The 19,631-nt window shown below is 40.6% G+C and overlaps 2 protein-coding genes across 2 annotated transcripts; one reads left to right on the top strand and one right to left on the bottom strand.

The window, feature by feature from the left end:
- The first annotated feature begins 1,449 nt into the window (after window positions 1–1,449).
- nedd8l (NEDD8 ubiquitin like modifier, like) lies at window positions 1,450–3,132 on the top strand. Its single transcript, XM_003457410.5, has 4 exons — window positions 1,450–1,607; window positions 2,386–2,433; window positions 2,516–2,598; window positions 2,680–3,132. The coding sequence occupies exons 1-4, from the start codon at window positions 1,590–1,592 to the stop codon at window positions 2,801–2,803; spliced, it is 273 nt and encodes a 90-aa protein (XP_003457458.1). The 5' UTR covers window positions 1,450–1,589; the 3' UTR covers window positions 2,804–3,132.
- Window positions 2,801–18,081, bottom strand: ap1g2 (adaptor related protein complex 1 subunit gamma 2). The gene is made up of 22 exons (XM_003457430.3): window positions 17,937–18,081; window positions 17,178–17,380; window positions 16,589–16,713; window positions 16,231–16,372; window positions 15,749–15,845; window positions 15,575–15,651; window positions 15,376–15,471; window positions 15,041–15,121; window positions 14,143–14,241; window positions 13,988–14,043; window positions 13,129–13,242; window positions 12,256–12,396; window positions 10,791–10,845; window positions 10,284–10,406; window positions 9,630–9,719; window positions 8,280–8,407; window positions 8,074–8,178; window positions 7,754–7,880; window positions 7,023–7,185; window positions 6,624–6,775; window positions 6,161–6,259; window positions 2,801–4,480 (listed from the first exon to the last, which is right to left on the bottom strand). Exons 2-22 carry the CDS (start codon window positions 17,376–17,378, stop codon window positions 4,382–4,384), a joined length of 2,370 nt encoding a protein of 789 aa, XP_003457478.1. The 5' UTR covers window positions 17,379–17,380; window positions 17,937–18,081; the 3' UTR covers window positions 2,801–4,381.
- Window positions 18,082–19,631: the final 1,550 nt, after the last annotated feature.

Below are 19,631 nucleotides of genomic sequence, written 5' to 3'. Positions count from 1 at the left end.
GTGTCATATCATAGGCCACTGAAACTTAGAATATTACTTTTCATAAAGCTTACAAAATCTATGTGGATCAGCAACTTGACAAGCTTATTTGAGTTTACTTTTGTTTACATGCATGCAAGACTTAGAAGAAGTATCCTAGAAAACATAAATCAGGTAAACGTATATGTGCACTTTTAGCTGGCAGCTGTATAAAACTGTATTTTTGCACCAACAACATAATTCCCAAAGAAAGCTGAAAAGTTTAGCACAGTGGGCAGTGTGTCCTTAAAATGAACAGCTAGAGCACAAAAGAAGAAGAGGGAGGACTAAAAGATTATCTACAGCTGGTATTCAGTATCTGAAAGTCATTTCCGTAGGAAGGGTGGCCATCAAGAAGCCATTCTTAAGAAAGGGAGAAGAATGGGGTGAGGTATACCAAATTGCTCAACAACTGGACTGAAAATCAGTGAAACAGGTCTTGGAGTGATGAAGCATCGTGACTGAAATTATGGTCTGTCTGTATGTATGGAGGAGGTTAGGGGAGAGGTGAAATAGTAAGTGTCTATATGGTGGAGGCTCTGTCATTGTTTGGGTCTGTATTTCAGCCACTGTTGTTGGGGATCCTGACAAAACCATTAATGCAGAAAAGCGCCATCAGATTTTAATCCACCATGGGAGAACATCTGAATGGCAACAGTTTTATTTTTCAACACACTGACAATGCAGTAAGAGCGTACGTGGGTAGAAAAACACTATCAGTCATGGAGCCAGAGCCTGGACCTCAACAAAATTGAAGCAGGGTGGGATCACCATGACAGAGAATGGAACAAAAGGCAGGGGACATCCAGAGAAGAGCTTTGAATGTTCTTCAACTTGAAGACTGCTTGAAGAAATTACAAGAAAGCCGCCTAAGAGAGTTCAGACTGTGATGAAGAATAAAGATGGTCATACCAAATATTAACTTTCAAGCTCATTAGAATTGTACAAACTGTTTTTGCCTTATATTCTGCATTTGTGTGTATTTTGTGTGCTTCAATAAATCACATTTTCCTGGGAAATTATGCAGAAATGATGGGTGATTCAAGACTTTTGCACATAAGGCCTACTGTTTATATTTGTTCTTTTTGCATTTCAAAATAAAGTATAGATGAGTACAATTTTAGCTTCAGTCGGGGACAATATTTTTATATGATGTTGCATCACTACTGGCAATCGATGATGTAAATATATAATGGTATAGCTTTTTGGAAGTTTGCTTTTATTTAGCTGCCATGATTTTACTTTCCAACACTTTTGTACATGTGGGGTATAATTCAAAGCCGTACAAAAGTACATTCTTTTATTCACATGAAATCTGCCTGCGACTTTAGAAATAGATATATTGAAATATCTGATTTGTTATGCCGGAGATGATCTTGTATTTAGAAGTTAATACGTCAGAGAGGAACAAAAATGCTGGTGTGTTGTGACGGCGTCATGTCCGGAATGTTAGCCCGTGACACAGGAAGTAAAGTCCGGTTAGCAGAAGAAGTAGGTTGTTATTCGGCAGTTTGCTGTTTAGTTCATCAAGCAGTTCATAAAATTTGTTAGTATTATTTTCTTCATTCAGCATGTTGATCAAAGTCAAGGTAAGAACATTACTTTCTTTGATTCTAGCTCGGACTCCATGGGTGGTGTTCAGTCCCGTCTCTGTTTCTCGATATCCCGCTAATATCACAGAGCCGGTTCGCTCATTTATTTCAGGGCCTGGGGAAACAGAAAACCCAACTTACACCCGACATGCTGTGAAATAGATCAGTGTTAAGCACCCGATCATTCAAGAGAAACTGCTCTTTCTTCAGTGACTTGCTATTGTTTGACGTTTGCTAACACTCGTCGTTGCTAACATCTAGTTTTGTTGACTGAAAACAGGTTAGCCGGTGCTGCACTACAACCGGTGAAGAGTTTATAGTTGTGACAAAGCAAAAAGGGCAAATTCTTTCACCGAGTATGTTTGGGGTTTACACTACCGATGACACGAAACTTCACTTGCACTTGCGACCGAAATGTTGACGTGTTTCTAAAGTTTAACAGACAGTCTATAAACAGAGACATGGCGACTTGGCTGGTAGTGAAAAATAATTAGTTTTTCCATTAACCAACACGGGCATCCTTTTTGAAACAGCTGTATGCAGATCCAGAGTTCAAATCATCTGGCAAAATTACATCAAATTTTGGATCTAAAATTTGAAATCCCCAAACATTTATTTTACTGTGTAACAGTGTTTATGTACAGCAGTATAGTAGCTGAAATTCCCTGGCAGCTTGGCTCGAGCCCAGAGAAAATCCTTGGTGAATTCCTCCTTCTTCTTGACCATTTAGGATTGTTAAAGTTCAGTGTTTCTATAATCGCCTTTTATGTTTCAGACTCTCACTGGAAAAGAAATAGAGATTGACATTGAACCCACAGATAAGGTAACATCTTGTGATAAATAGTCTGTGTTAAATGCAGCTGCGAGATTTTGTAGCTTAATCTCTTGTTTTTGCTCAAATCAAGGTGGAGCGGATTAAAGAAAGGGTGGAAGAGAAGGAAGGGATCCCACCGCAGCAACAGAGACTCATCTACAGTGGAAAACAGATGTGAGGCATTTTGCTCTGCAGCTATCTGCATATGATCTCCAGGTAATCTAATCCTCTCCTGTGTTGTCTTGTGAACCTCAGGAATGATGAGAAGACGGCAGCAGACTACAAGATCCAGGGAGGCTCAGTGCTCCATCTTGTGCTGGCACTAAGAGGAGGATCAACAAACCACAGTTGCTGCTTACCCCTGTCCTCTACGTCATGAGTCGCTGTCATCATGGGGGGCCGACCGAGTGCCAACGCTTTAGGTGTCCATCACCGTCTATAACCATGTTACAGCACAGAAATCTGAAATCCTCCGCTCCCAGGCCGACGGAAACGAGAAAACAACAACAACAACAAAAAATAAACCGGAAACATAAAGAAGAAAAAAAGAAAAAAAAAAAGAAGAAAAAAGGACGTTCTAATTCCTTTGTACATGTTTTTGAAATCCCACACTGGCTTTCTGAGTTTGACCAGTTAATGCAGGCACCCATGAAGAGACAGTTTGACAACACTGTGGTCTTTTTGCTTGTGAATAAATGATGAAGTTGATCCAAGTGTTGTCCTCTGATATATATACACATATACACACACAGTGAAATCAAGTCACAGATGAGGATTCTGGAAACAGTTTTTAATTAGAAAATGACATGAAATTGAAGATTGAAAGACAATCCAAACTGCTGTCAAATGATTCCTTCTGTGTCTATAATTTAGTTAAGGTAGTGATACAAACAGTCTGGTAAAGACTCCAGTGAAATCCATGTAGAGCACCGTTGCTGACATCCAGTACGCGGAGTGGTTTTAAAAGGGATTAAGATGAGTTATCAAATAAAGTCATATGCTGGCTTTGTTTACAGTCATAAAACTCTTGTGCTTATACTTTGAATATCTAAAATATACATTTTCCAGACAGCATCATGCACGTTTTTCCTCTTGCGTCACTATACACTTACATCAGAAAATAACTCGTTTTGGTAAACAACAGACAAAGAATAGCAGTAAGGAAAATCCTTGTATGGGAGTGATTAAAAAAAACAAACCCAAAACACAATTCAGAGTTAAATAATCTTGGCCTCAAAAGCTAAATATTACATTTTGAGAGAGGATGAAAGGCACAGGAATGGTTCAGGACATGGATATTGCTGATCAGGTGAATAAAGGGGGGAAAAAAAGATGCAGGACACAAGTTGTGTTTAAAAGCTTCCTTTCATCCAAATTTCATATACTTGTGTTTCCTAATAAAATGATGTGTATCTGATATAATAAATTAGTTGTAGTAGCTCATTAATTAGTGTTTGCCTCCTCTCAATCAGTGTAAAGACAAATGTATTAAAAGCATGCATAAACTGCTGTGTGTGTGTGTGTGTGTGTGTGTGTTGATCTGGTGGATGACTGACAGAAGCCCCTCAAAGTTTATATTACTGTGGAGTGAAACACTGAATACAATCAGCTGTAGCAGCTTGTAAACAAAAAACCCTGAATGATATCTAATAGAGAGTTGTCGATGCAACACTCTTTTAAAAAAAGTATTTGATGTTTTTTCCATTTTGTACCTGCATATTCCAGTGTCCACTCCATTAATCTCCTTGATCTATTCCTGAGGAATGGACAGATGCAACTCCATAAACGAGGCTTCTGAGAGAACCGTGTTTCTTACACATAGAAACAAGAGATCAGGGTAACCGAGGACCAGCAGCGTGTAGGGTGCGTCAGTAGAGAGGCTGCGTCAGAGAGAACCGACGCCCGCTGATTCACCCACAGACCGGTGTCTCAGTCTTGTTGCATTGATTGGCTGAGATCACTGACCAAGTCCAGGGAAGGAGTCGATCTGGACCGTATCCTGAACAGCTGATCCTTGGCTGGTGTAAGAGATGCGGAGCCTCATTTTTAGATTGACCTGAAAGGAGAAGCAGGACTTAGATACACACTACTACACTGAGCACTACGTCTCCTGTGATTGGAATACAATAAGCCTGACACGGGGCACATATTGGAATGATCATGTCAAATACAAGATATTTGTTCATATTTTAGCATTAACACACAGAAAGATTGCAGATTACAGATACAGTCATGCAAAAAGTAAGCACAACCACTGAACCTGTTGGCTTTTTGACAGAATTTAGGAAGCAAAAATTTGGATCTCTTTAAAAAGTGCCATATATAAAAACATATTTTTGTTGTCGTCCTCATGATTTAAATTAAAAACACCTTCAGTAAATACACCTCTGCATTAATCACACCTAAAATGTGAAAAAGAAATGAATATGACCCAGTATTTCCAGATGAGTTGCCAGTAATTGGTTTCTCTTTAGGAAGTCACAGGTGAAACCTTTGTTATGTAAACCTCTGACATGTCGGCTCTGGTTTTCTCTTTGTCCTTGACACTGAGTATGAGTACAGGAGTATAGGAGATTCTTTGAAATAAATCACACCACTATAAGGAAACTCATGTACAAATGGCATAGATGCTAGTAAACCCCAATTTGAAGTCCAATGAATATAAGGACAAAAATCAGGCCTTTTGCAACAACTTGCTCTGGAGAGAAAGTTGAAAGAGGGTGTTGGAAATGTTATGGTTTGAAGTTTTTGCTTCTGTTTCATGTCTTCTTGCACGCACTGAATCAAACATGAAATTTTCACCAAGTGAAAGAGTCCATCCATTCATTCTCTTCTGATTATCCAATTTAAGGTCAGAGGGAGTTGGAACCTATACCTGCTGTCATAGGCTGAGAAGTTAGTGCACCCTGGACTGGTTGCCAGTCTGTTTCAGGGTTAATACAAAGAGACAAACAACCAATCACACTAGCATTCACACTCATACCGGCCAATTTACACGCACCAACTGCATGTCTTTGGCCAGTGGGAGGAACCCGGAGAAAATCCACACAAACACAGGGAGAACATGCAAACCCCACACAGCCTAGCTGGACAGTGGATTCAAACCCAAGATGGATGAATCAAAAAGGTTCGCACCAAGCACACTTGATCTAAACTGATTGGAAGCTAAGCAAGGCTGGGCCTGTTTAGTACTTTGATGTTCGAGGCTGATTAAAGCAAATCTGAGCCTCTGTCTAAAAGCTGTGAACGTTTTTAACATGATGAGCCCAAGCACACTGGCAAAGTCACTAAGGTCTGCCTCAGGAAGAAGAATTGAAGCAGCTTAGGCAAGATAGAAATTCCAGATTTGAATCATGTTGAAATGTTACAGGTGATTTGAAGCAAGCAGTACAAACCCTCAGATATTTTGGGAGCCAAAGGAATAAAATATGGGAGAGAGATCAAAAACTTCAGAAACTAGTTGCAAATATGCCAATTGCTTAATTTATTTCTGCTAAAAAGCGCAGTATAAACTTCTGATGCCAATGGTGTATTTACTTTTTACACAGATGAATATTATATCTTGACATCCTGTTAAATAACTGATCAGAAACCTTCAACCATGTAAACAGGCTTCAAAGAGGAATTAATTTATCAAAAAAAAAAAAAAGCCAACAATTTCTTTGTACTTACTTTTTCATGTGATTTCAAAAGAGTGTGTGAATAGCAGCTTTATTTGTGTGTGTGTTTACGCCACCTTATTGGGGTTGTTGAGGACCACCATCTGGGTCACTTTAGCTGCGCCTCTTGCAGGAAGAGAGTCCCCGCTGGGGGCCTTCATGTGTAACTGGACACTCTGGAAGGAGGATCAAATGAAGCTTTGAAGTTGAAAGCACCCAAACCCACACAAGTTGTTCAAATCCATTTGCTGCACTGGTGTTTACCAATGAGACGTGACAGGGGCTAAAGTGACACCTACCAGTAGGACTGTAGGGCAGGATATTAGAAATGCAGAGGTCCTGCTTCCAAAGGTTTTACTAAACAAGCTGCACAAAAAAAATCTCAGAGCCTCAGAAACAGTAATCTCACAGCAGCCGTTACGCTCCTGCTATAATCCGCACATATCGTTAAATGTGTGGCAGACGGTGGCTCTTGAACAGCAGTTTAATCATTCGTCAGTGAATGATTAGCAGGATTTTATTGCTGGTACTGATACAAACCTTGGGCACTGCAGCCTGCAGGGTGAAGCCTCTGATGTCTGACTCAGTGGAGTTGGAGGCGGTGAGTGTGACGGTCAGGCCTGAATCGGACTGTTTCTCACAACTCAGTGTTACAGTCACACCGTCCTTCTCATACACAGTCACTGTGGCAACTACAGAAAATACAGACAGTGTAGAAGGCTGCATTAGCTTCAAATCAGTATTTAGCCACGGAGAGTGCATCAGTCGCTTAAAGAGCAAACTTCAATTCAACCCTATCCACCTGGTTTCTTCTAATTATCGTGACATTCCAGAGATTATCCAGTGACCTGATTCAACCAATTCTCTAGCTGTATGTCTAAAAATCACACCGTTTCCTGTTTCTGTAGTTCTTTGTGTGTATATATCTGAAGGTCAGACCTGGCGTGATGGGAGTGGGCTCTAACCCTCCAAGCAGATCCAGGAGGTCTCCTCCAACAGTGTTGGCTGTGCTGACAGGCATGGGAGGAGCTGTGCTGCCTAATGCCGGGCTGGGCTGCAGAGGCTGCTCAGAGCCACCCAGCAGGTCCAAGAGATCACACACCTGAGAGACACCACAGAGGGGAGGAGATAATCCAGCTGACTGCACATTATTCAGATGCATCCATATGCAAATGGCAGCTGAACAGAATAAACTTTATCTAAAAACAGCTCTGGAAAAATGTCCAAAATACTATGATAAACATGAAACTGACTGAATGACACCCGACCACAGCTGTTAAACTTAGCTTTACTAGAATTTGATTTGCATAATAAAACAGACAAGAAAAAAGCCTGGAAACATACCACTATAACAAAGGATCTGACAACACAACAACTAATGTTCATAAAGCGTCCCGGAGTTAATGTAAAACCAATATTTTTAATGCACAGCCCATTACAGACTGGCACATTAAAATGAAGTAAAGCCTACCCTATCACATGTGCAATTTTATGTTAGCTTATTGCTTTGGTCAAGTATTAACTTAAGTTTGAAACCTAAACTAAAACAATAAATTCTCCAGAGGGGCGATGGGTCATCACCAAAAAGGAGGTCAGACCCAGACACTGGGATCGATCTATTCAACAGGCTAAAGTGTGGCCCTAACTGAATTTTTCCCATCAGCCTGTACCTGGTTAGCAGGCTGCTGTGGCTCTCCTGGCTTGACTTTGACTGTTTGACTCTCCTTGATGGTCTCCCCGTTGATGTGACCCTGTGAATTCTTTTCAATCACAGGCATCCTCTCGAGCACTGCTGCCCTGTGAAGAAAAGGACTATTTCAGCTCTTTTGGTCTCGAAAAAACACATTTTTATTTATTAAATTCCTCAGTGGTTATAATGACAATATATAAAAGGCCTAAAACAGCTCCACGTCTCATTTTCTAGAAAACAAACACCGAAATATTGCATATAAATACTAGAAAATGTTGACCTAACCACCCCATTCAGTACCTCATGTGGTCATATTTTTTGAAGAGAGCGTTGTATTCAACTGCCCTCTGCTGGAGCTCCACGTCTATACAGCTGCCGTAGATGCTGACGATGCTTCTGATTCGACTGTCGGGAGTAGAGTTATGAAGATAAAGAGGCAGTTAGGGGATTCACAGGGTCACAGTCACTGTTTGCTGCTTTCTTTGTGCGACACAAGAGTTCCTTACTCCACATTCTCAGTGATGCGCGTGCTGAGTTTCATTGTGGCGGTCAGAGCAAAGCCCCTTGTTGACGGAAACGACATGTGGGACTGTAGCACTGTTTCCAAGACGTCCAGGACGTCGTCCTCTGTGACCTGAACAACAGACATGTAAGTGCAAGGTTTGAAAGCCGACAGCACATTTTTTAATTTAAAAAAGAAACACGGTGCCCATACTTTCAGCTGAATTTATTTATTTAGCAAACAGAGAAGATTATCAGAAGACAGACAGTAACTAAGTAATATTGTACTAACACTAACACGTCGTTTTAGATCAGCGATGTTACACTTGCTACTGAAAAACTTGTGGTCACTTGTTTTATCCTTCCACTCACGCTATGCAATAGCGACGTGTTACAAAACAGATCATCAGAGAGACACATGTCGGCATATGTGTCCCTGTACTGGCTGACTGACTCAAGCATTAGCCAGAGTCAAAAGTCACCTGATAGGCTGACCTCTGTAAACACTTTACTGATGAGTTTATGAGAGAAATCACTTATTTTGGGACATAATGAATAAAATATGAAGCCTATTTTGTAAATTTTGTTCATTCAAAGTATCCTTTAAATTTAAAAAAAAAAGGGTATGCTGACTGGCTAATAATGTGCAATTGACAAGTTATCCAGTGAGCGTGAGACTTCCCAGTCAGATCCATCCTTTACTCGTCACGTCTGGTTTTAAAGCACTGAAAACGCCGATCTTCAGGCTTTAAATTGAAACTTCACAAGCCACTTGATGTCACTGTGGCTACGTCAATGCAACAATGCACAACAATGCAGTTTTACAGTGAAAAGTGCTTCATTAAAAAAATCAATGGACTTTATCAGATTTTTTTCTGCATGTTGGAATGTGTGTAATTATAAGTTTATGAAGCATTTAATCAAGGAGATCTATTTTGAAGAAAATCCAACTACATGAACTACTAAAATATTCAGGGGATGAATATTTAAAGAGATTTGAACAAAGAAAACTGGCTCCTTTCATTATCACCATCGCTAATTTTCAGAAGAATTTCAAGTTTGAATTTCTGCTAATGCAGCTACTTCCTTCTCTTGCCTGAAATGGTGGAGTTATCCCTGCTCGTGCCGATTACCTATTTATTCCCAGCTCACAGCTGTAGCTGTGACTGCGAAATACACTTTATCTTTGTGCCAGAGAATTTTTACGTGGAAAAATGTAAAAGATAACGTGTATTTAGAATCACATCATCTGACAAAAAACTTGGATTGCTAATTTACTGCAGCAGTGAGCAGTAAAGAGCGACAAGCATGAATTAAATAAAAACCTAAACCAGTGTTTGCTGTGCTCTGTGTACCTGCACAGGTTCGGTCTCCTGACATTCTCCTCTCAGCAGCAGGTCTCCATACTCTCCGATACACCAGCATGCCACCTGAACCAGAGGTTGCTGCGCATACAAATATTACATAAATATTACAGAGCACATAAAATATGTGATGTTGCCAGACTGGCCTGCATTGCGGTTTGAAATATCAAAGCCATTTTCCCCAGATGCTGGAAAAATAGGAAACAGTGCTGGGCTGCAGATACGTAAATGGCTACTCATCCAGCTTGGATCTGAAAATAAACCCGTCTGCATCAGCCAATTTCAAACTGAAAGCAAAGCAGTAAAACCAAAGCAGCTCTGTATGACTCAGGACTATTACAGCCCTTTCTCTTAAGAGGGAAATTTATCTAAAAATTCTAATTAACTTTAAACTCTATGACACACAAAATTATGACCATCTCTCATCAATGGGGCTGTGGACTGAGACCCACTTTCACTGACTCAAGTCTGATCTTTATCCTCATGTTTAACGACACCACATCTGCAGTCAGAGCTGCTTTTTTCACGAGTTTATTGTTTGATACGCTCAGACGGTAACAATTTTATATTATATATCAAACAGGAGACCAATTTCCATGTTTGAATTGTCTCTTCTGAGAACAGAAACCATCCAGACTCACAGACCTGCGAGATGTCACTGAGCAGAGCCCGGTAGAGCTTGTGAACGGTGTAACAGTGTAGCTCTGAAGTGTTGGTAATGAGCTGAATCAGGTTGGGCACCGTTTCGTCTCTCACGTCGCCCCCTGCCTGGCAGAATGGGTATCAAACACAAAACCATACTAGAAAATAAACAAAACAGCTAATTTGGGGGTAACCTACATTATTCCTTCAGACACAACAACCTCGCTTATGGGAACATTTTCATAGCAACAAATACACATTATAAACCTTTAATTCTTCCTAGTTATGCTCATCCAAGCACTTTTCTATCCTGCATCATTTTGTCTGCACAGGATTGGTTTACACTTAACCATTCTCTTAGATAGGTTTGTTAAAAGTCTTATCTAAAAGCTTAAGAGATGAGGTACACACAATCTAGAAGTCTAATGTATTAAAAACATATTTTAACACAATCATAATGCATTCACAAAGAGTTATGAAAGAGGACCCTGTAAAAGAGGCACCATTTACCGTGGTGAGGACATGCAGGATGGTGTCAATGTGCCAGCGCTGGGAGGGAGCATACCTGACAGAGACAGAGACACACACAGCTAACTCAGTGGTACACACACACACACACACACTACTGCATCTAGCACAAATCGAAAAAGAGAAGTGCCTCAAGTTGTTGAATGATACACAGTAGAAACGCTGCAGGCTATTCACAGTCGCGGTGCCACTTAGACAGGAATATCAGTGTGTGTGGAGACGGACACTGAGAAAGAGATGGGGTGCATACAGCATAGACAAGCACAGGCACTTTTCTTGTTACAGCTTCAAGGCTTACACAGCTCCATCACCGCATTTTGTCATATGCATGAATATACAGTGTATGTGCTCACATGCATGCAGTGGTGATCAAAAGCCTGTGAATCCATCAGATTTTTTTTATATAACTCTGACATAAAAGATCATCAGGTTTTTAAAAGAAAGATGAAGAAAACGCATGATACGGGTAAAAAATTATCATATCTGGTTATGAACTTATTGAGATACAATGAAGGTGAATAAGAAGCTTTCATTTAGTGGGACTACAGTGACTTGTGAGTGGGCGTTCTGTTTTTATCTAAAGATTGGAGATCCCTCACACTCTGATGTTCACACTCAAAGCACTAACAAAGGACTCTGTGATGACTTCTAAGTCCACCAATCAACAGACAGACAAACAAAGGAAATTAAACATCATTGTTACACTCCCCAGGAGTGCTCGCTCAGAGTGAGGCCTGTAATAGTCAGGACGCAAGGCAGCAAGGACAAAAAAAAAAAAGTCCCTGCTGCACATCTGCAGTGTACTACAGATCACACAGACAAATGAGAAGGCTGCAGGTATGCTATGGCGGTGGTAGCATCATGGTTTGGGCTTGTTTTGGTAGGACTAACCTTTAATTGTGGGTGGTTTGCAATGAAAAACTGTCAGAACTTTTGTTTGTAAAATGCTGAGAAATTAGGTCATGCAGCAGCACAATAACCCTTAGCACACAAGTTGTTCAACCATAGAATGGTTAAATAATATTGTTTTTTAAACAGCCAAGTCAAAGTCCTGAACACAATCTAAAAGAAAAGCTGGAGCTGAAGTGACCAGTTCATAAGTAAGCCATCAACAGTCCAGAGTTGAAGCTGTTTTGTATTAAGGAAGCAGCTAAAATTCATCCAAGCTGGAGGAATTCTGTGTGCAGGACTGATCAACTGATGTATAGTTGGAACTATTGCTATAAACGGAGGTTACACCAGATACTGAAAGGAGATGTTTGCTTACTTTTGTCACTCACTGACATTTAATAACAATTTTTCTGACCCCAGAGTGACCAGATATTATATTGTTGTCTCATTTGAAATATAGAAACTTCTAAAGGGTTCACAAACCTTTAAGCAGCGCTGCAGATACACTCTGTGTATGAAGTATATTACACTGTCTTCTCTGCAGCATTTCACCTACCTTTCAGCAGCATTGAATATACCGCTGGCAGTTTGAGACCTGAGCTCGGGGGGGCAGGAGGAGAGGAAGCTGAGCAGTTCCTTCATCATAGAGCGGATGTTGGAGGCTGACACCAGAGCCAAAGAAAGGTCCAAAGCACGGCTGGATGGATTGGAAAAGAGAAATAACGCTGATAATGCTGGATGTACAAGCTGATCCTTCTGTGCTTTTACAGCTCAGGTCAAAATGTTCTGAGCTGATAAGATGTTTGCTTTCTCAAACTCTCCGTGTCCATCAACATTCACAAGTTTGCTGAAAATCCCTTTAGCAACACTCTGATCTGTCTGTAACACAACTCACTGGTTGGATCAAAATACATGGAGGAACTCTTCAACTAGAAACCATATCACCAAGGAGAAATAGTCCCAGAGCAGCATTACAGTTTTGAGTATACAGACTGGATGTGTAAACTTTTCTGATATTAGTCAGCAAAATAAGCTTTTTTTTCCTTGCAATATATTAATATTTTGTATATTAACATATATATTAATCATTTTGTTTTTCTTACAGCACAATAAAATCTGTTTGGCTACATGATGAAACTAGAAATAGTAGTTAGCATCAAGCTTTAGTGTGAGGTTCAGGCTGTTAGTGAGTAGCACAGTGGGAAGCTACACCTGCCAAAAATACAGAACGTTAATGTTGCCAGGTCAGTGGCACTGTTACATCTTTTTATTGTTATTTCATCTATGAAAATCAATCACTACTTAATGTGACCCAATTAAAAAGCATCAAAAACATAACAGGAAATCATACACTTCTAGAATCATTTTAACAGAACATCTACAGATGTTGAACAGCTGTGCTACGCAAAAAAGAAAAAAAGAAAATCACCGCTTAACAGAAGCATCCTGGTCTTTCAGGCAGTCTACTATAGTCCCTCGGTGGCGCTGCACTGCATTATGGTCTGTCCCAACAATCTTCTGAAGAGAGGTCATGGCGATATAGCTAAACAGACATACACGAAAGCCAAAAATAATGAATGTTTTGAAAGTTTTAAGTGTCATTCTCTATTATAATGAAGCAGAATTCGCTACACCAAGGTCATCTAAAGTGACTGTGTGTGGAAACACATCCAGTGGATAAATTATTAAAATGTGATTTCAAAAAATGTTCAACCTGACAATAAAGATCAACAACAAATGAAAATCTTAATTTTCTCAGCTTGCAAGCATGAATAATTCATTACTCCACTTCAAATAACTCATGGACTGATCAAGTATTTATGTGGATGCAGGAGAGACGCTACCTAGTCAGGCAGGTCTTGCAGGAATAAACCTGTCACTCTGCAACAGAGGGATTCAGAGGACCTGAGGTTAGAAACTAGACAGACCTGTCTGCCCACAGGGCCCTTATGGGGACAAACCCAGAAAAAAATTGTAACACAATAAAACCCTCAGGAACCTGCAGTAGCGCCTGCTGGAAAATAACATGGTCTGAAATTGAGAGCTCAGCATGAGCAGTGAGCAGCGTGACCTTCTGGTGTGGCTGTAGAGTAATGGCTCTAGAGAAAGTAATTAGTCAGCTCAGACGATAAGAGCCTGTTGGGAGATTTCGCTCTTTGGCTGTAGTGAGTTTTCCGTTAGCCTGAAAAGGTGAAATGACCCTGAGAGATAAGAAAGGGAGGAGGAATGCATACAGGAGAGGATTAGACAGGGAAGAGGAACAAAGATGTGAGGAAAATAGAACTAACCGAATGTTTCTGTCATTGTTCAGAAGAAATCTTCCTAGAATGTTCACAGCCAGAACCTGCAGCATGAGTAAAGCGAAGTGTATGTCTATGAATTAATAATTTGATCAGTCAGCAATATTTTCAATGCATTCACATCACTACACACAGTCTCTTACTCTGAGGCCACTCTCTGACTTGATGTCCAGCACTGTGAGAACAGTCTCATATAACACAGCATTGCCCACAGTCTTTGTACTGTCTGTGTTGGTTGCCACCTGTATGGTAAACACAAACAGGCATACACACACATTAGCACAGGTAGTACAGTGCCAATTTGAGAGGAGTATAGTTAAAAACTAGGGTATTTTTAACTACAATTATCAGATAACCAAAGACGACAGCTACATATCTGAATACGTGTCTGCGCTGGTAGCTCTTTAACTCTTCACCCCTTGAAGCTGAACTGAGCAGTTTCTGTCAGGTTTCCGACCGACTTATAGAACAAAATGACTGAGTTTGCATCAGAAGTTAGCGAGGGTGGTCTCTGCCTACGCAGCTACCTTTGAAAAAACAGTAGAAACTATTCTAATGGTTGTCAAACCACGTCTTTATTGATATATACGGGGGTACCAAACTCATTAATAAAGGTCGAGGGGAGGCGTCAACAGGCGCTGTCTTGATGGAGGAAAAGAGTTTCAAAAAATTGCTCTGCAGAAAGGCCAGATTTTGGGTTGCAGCTTTTCTCAAGAATTAGTCACACATGCAATATGAGTGAGTGACTAATGCCATTTGCCGCAGGAAACCACAGATATTAATAAATAAGATAGTTACACATGCTTTAACTCTATCTCCATGAGAAACAGTTTCAGTTTTCAGAAGAACTTTCTGGCTGGATCTCATGTATAATAAGTCATCTGAGAAAATCTCATAAAAATGCATTTCAGGGAAACTTTCAGGGTCAAGTAAACAACGGGAGACAGGTGACTGGTCAAATGAAATGTTTGCTCATTCTGAAATGGCTGACATGTGGAAACTTTTTTCCAGATCTGACTGCTCTGAACGTGAACACTATACCTGAGCTAGGAGGTCGTTCATGGCATCGCTCGCTCCTTCATTGTTGCGACCAAGGATTCTCAGCAACCTTAAGATGCGTACCTGTGTTTGGAGACGTGACAGAAGGAACAAGTGGATGGGAGGTGATTTTTGCTCCACCAAATTGGCAAACACAGGAGAAAAGGTGACAATAATCTAGTGTTTGTATTAGTGACACAGAATTAAACTACATTAATTTAAGATTTCGAGCCATGAGGCAGCACATAGTAGTAGTAAAAATAAGTCCCGCTAGCCAACTCTGACTTTACACAAAGTGTAGCTGGGATGTGCAAGGGGTTAGTGGAATGAAAGCCGACCTGTAGGAAGGGATCGCTGATTCCTGCCACATCGTGGTCTGGAGAATAACCCGAAATGACGAGACCTTTCATGATCTGAACCAGATCTGGTACTGTCTGGAATACACACAGCACAACCACATTACAACACCCAAGTAGGAATACTGGCAGCATCTGATCAAGACTAATCTGTGTGTGTGTGTGTGTGTGTCCCTCATACCTTCCTGAAGCGCTCAAGTGTTTCTGAGTTCCGCTCACACAGCTCAGTGATGAGCACCACCGCACCGTGTACGACACCTGAAGATAAATGAAAACCAAAAACAATAAGAAGTAAACTGAAAACAGTATTTACAGCATGACAAGTTTACTGTGTACATCATAAAAGTATATTAACCGTGGTTCTTCTCAGTGAGCAGCGAGCGAGCGGCTTTGGTAAAGAGCTCTCCTAGATCGTGGACTTTTCTCACAATGTGAACAGCGCACAAAGCAGCCTGAAAGAACAGCGCAACAAGTCATCAGCAGCGTTACATCACACGTCCACTGAGCACATGACGGTGGGATGTTACAAGTTTTACAGCTCATGAAGGATTTGAAGTCCTATAGGGAACAGTACGCATCCGAAAAAGTTGCACTACGTCACACTAGATGATTATGATGAATATTTAACAATCAAGCTGCACAAATGGATCCTACATACATAATACATTATCCCTGATATTAATATGCTTAGGTCAGTGTTTTGAGTATAACATACAGCTTGCCAAATCACACACAACACAATACAGATTTGCTTTTAAACTGCGACTTCACTGCTAGTAATATTAATATTGGTAAAAGCTGCTGGATAAATAATTGATACCTCACAGAAGTCCTCACCTTCTTTTTAATGTAGGAGTTGGAAGCTCGGAGCAGCCTGTCAATCTCTGGCGCCAGATCCCTGCACATCTCAGCTGACCCCATGCAGGCTAGTGTGCAGAGAGCTAGAGACTGTATGTACTGGTTACTGTTTGACAGATCACTGAAAAACACACATAGATAGAAAGAAAGGCACATAGAGGACAAGGCATCATTTGCATTAACTAAAAAAAAACAAGATAAAAATATTCAGTGTTTTATTTAAATCATCGTTATTTCAGGACACTTTCTAACATGTACAATAACACATTAAGGAATCTGTCATTAACTGCACCACCTTATATGAATGACAACAGCATCGAGTTTGGGTTATTCTTACTTCTTAATGGAGTTGGTGATGAGCAGGCTGGCGTCCTGCTTCTCATCCAGCAGCATCATGGCTCCCAGGTATCCTACGCGTTTTTCACTGTAGCGCGGGCTAGCAATCATCCGAACGCACTCCATCTAGTATGAACAGCAAATGCTCTTTTAAAATTGAAAGTGAAGTAATGCCCCCAGGAAAGTTCCCTACCATTTAACCACTCAACTGGAGGTCAGTCTCAGCTCCAGAGCAGCAGGGAGGGCCTCAGTGGCCCAGTTCCAGTGTCCACCCTCATAGACACGCAAGCTTTCGCAGACTTTGCTTGAGGGCACTAACAACAATTCACAGTGCTCTAGTAATGGTAAAAGTACAAGCTTAACAAAGCACATACCAGCAACATCGCTAGCAATACAAGGGAGCATTCTATGCCTAACTTCACTGTGTGCTCATTCCTTGTAAGATGCATGTGCTGGACATTAGGACTTCACGGCTACTATGGTGTGACGAAGTGAGCCCACACCCTCCAGCTGCTGTGACGGCTTCTCACCTCCCCTGGCTCATTTAACCCAAAGAAACCCCATGACAGGCATTAGCCAAATCCCCTCACCTGACCAAAGTGAGCTGGGTAGCCCAGCATGTGCACATAGAGCAGCTTGGCCAGGTTGTGCGATCGCCCTCCGTTGTCAGCTTGTCTGAACTGTGCCCGGATGGCCGCGCACTCCCTCTGAATGACCCCCCGCTCCTCACACTGCGTCCTGGCTGACCTGATGGCCCGGATCATCTCCTGCAGGGGCACTGATGGAGACATGGCTGTGTATATGTGTGTGTGTGTGTTTGTAGGGGTGGATGAATGGTGAGATGTGTTAGTATGCGTTGTTATGTGAAGGAAAGAGCATGACATGTTATTAACAGAAAACAAGATTTTCACAACACTACATATGATTTAATTTACTGTAACAACATCTCCACTTTCCTGTTTCTAGAAACACTCAGAATTTAAGGTGGGCTAATTCAAAAACAACTTAAACCACAGGTAGTGTTTTCTTTTCTTTTTTTCTTTGGTGACAGGCTGATGGAGCACAAATAAACATAAAGTTACTGTCATCTACCAATACTTTTATGAATTAGACTTGGGGAAATATACTTAAATGAACAGGCTAACTAACAAAATTAGCATGACTCTTCCGCGGTCGGTAATGCATGTTAGTGAAACGAGCCAGAGGCTAGCGCACTGACCGATCCGAGCTAACCTTGCAGATGCTGTCAAACCTGCCATGGAGGAAAGAGTCGAGCTACTGAGCTAGCCACGTTAGCATAACAGTCTGTTTGTGTGTGTGTGTTTTAAAGCTCCAAAATAACAACATACCTCTACAGTTTACAGAGTTGCCAGGTTTTGAAAAGTAAAGCCGTTCAACCGACGCCCCTCCAATACACGTCGGCAGTCAGTTGGTTGGAAACCCAATTACTGTATCCATACAGTTAGCGTGAAAATAGCAGAAGTTAACACTGTATTTCCTGTCACAACTTTCAAAATAAAAGTCAATTTGATAGTCGTTTTATTTTTAACAAAAACAGTGAAACAAAATTAAATAGCACTTGAAACACAGTTAAATAAATACATATTTAATAATCCTATCAGTAATAAAGTGAGAAGGATTTCTTAAAGCTATTGCATATTTGAACTTTTAATCGATTAAAAAAAATATAAAACTATTTTCTAGCACAAATTCACACGCATACGTGACATAAAATAGAGATTTTTACTCTATATATCTCTGTATATCTCTATATAAATCTCCATAAAACTATAAATCACCTCGAGAACATATGCAGTCTCATCATCACCCATCAATTCTATTTAAAAGGTCAGTGACCGTTTTTTTTCTTTGTTTTTTTAAAGAAAGTCCCCAAAATTCGCAATGTTACAAACTACACACAGGATCCTGTTATAACATGCAAACTTTAGCAAACAGCCAGTTTACAACAGTGAGACTTGGTGTAGTTGGCAGTGAGACTGCCAACTACACCAAGTATGCCACTGACTTACATACAGGCACAGGTCACCAACAAGCTGTAGATGGGTCTGGATAAAAGACAACCAAGCTGGAAATTAAAGGGGAATAATAACATACGCCAGCTTCTGGCTCAACAACAACAACAACAAAAAATCTAACAAAAACAAACAAACAAAAAACAAACAAAAGGCATGCAGTATTTGAATGGGGCATGGGATCAAGCTTTTATTGTGAAGGCAGAAGTACTTTTCCTCTTTAGCTTCGATGATGTGACATTTGACCCACCTTAGCTTACCGTACCTGTCCACTACTTCCGCAATTTGATCAGTCATTGTGGGTGGACTCCACCTAGTCTACGTCAGGCGTTTCAACAGGTGGATGAAACATTGATGAGAATGTGCAGCAGGCAGAGCAGTACAAATGGCGTGCAGCGTGTGCTATAAAGACTTAACAGAGACTTTATGAAGACAGCAGCACATCCCATTTTCAAGTACCACCAAAATTTGTTCATTATTCAAGTTTTATTAACATACCTCTAATTTACAAGATGAAAAAAATAGGAAGATGGTCTGTAATGTGGCAAAAATGTAAACGTAATAAAATAATTATAAAGCGCAAAGACACGTTTTTGTTACTATAGTGGGGTGATAGTGCGAGCACATAATGGGACACAAGGGAGACACAAGGGAGAAGTTTAAAAATGCTAAGGTAAAAAAAACAATGGCACTGGATATGCATAAAGATGATATTAATTTCCAAACTGCTGTTAGCACGCCATTCAGTGTAGCAAAAGAGCTCCGGACTCAGCCTTTTGACGCCAGCAGTGCAGAACACTATGAGGTGTTTCCTCTTTCTAGGAATTTTCTTCCAGGAATGATTTCTTCACACCAATGTGTTTACAGTCGTGTCAAAAAGTTTGGGCACAAAGTGTGTTTGTGACTCTTTTTACGTGTTTCTACAGTCTAGTGATGAATAACCACAAGGATTTCATTGGCAAATAAAGAAAAACTTAGGGGAACAAAGTTGATTAAAAATGTGTTTCATCA

This window comes from Oreochromis niloticus, linkage group LG18 (genome assembly GCF_001858045.2).
Source record: "Oreochromis niloticus isolate F11D_XX linkage group LG18, O_niloticus_UMD_NMBU, whole genome shotgun sequence".
Taxonomy (NCBI): domain Eukaryota; kingdom Metazoa; phylum Chordata; class Actinopteri; order Cichliformes; family Cichlidae; genus Oreochromis; species Oreochromis niloticus.
The sequence above is the reverse complement of the archived record's forward strand: the minus strand, read 5'-3'. Positions and strand labels throughout refer to the sequence as shown.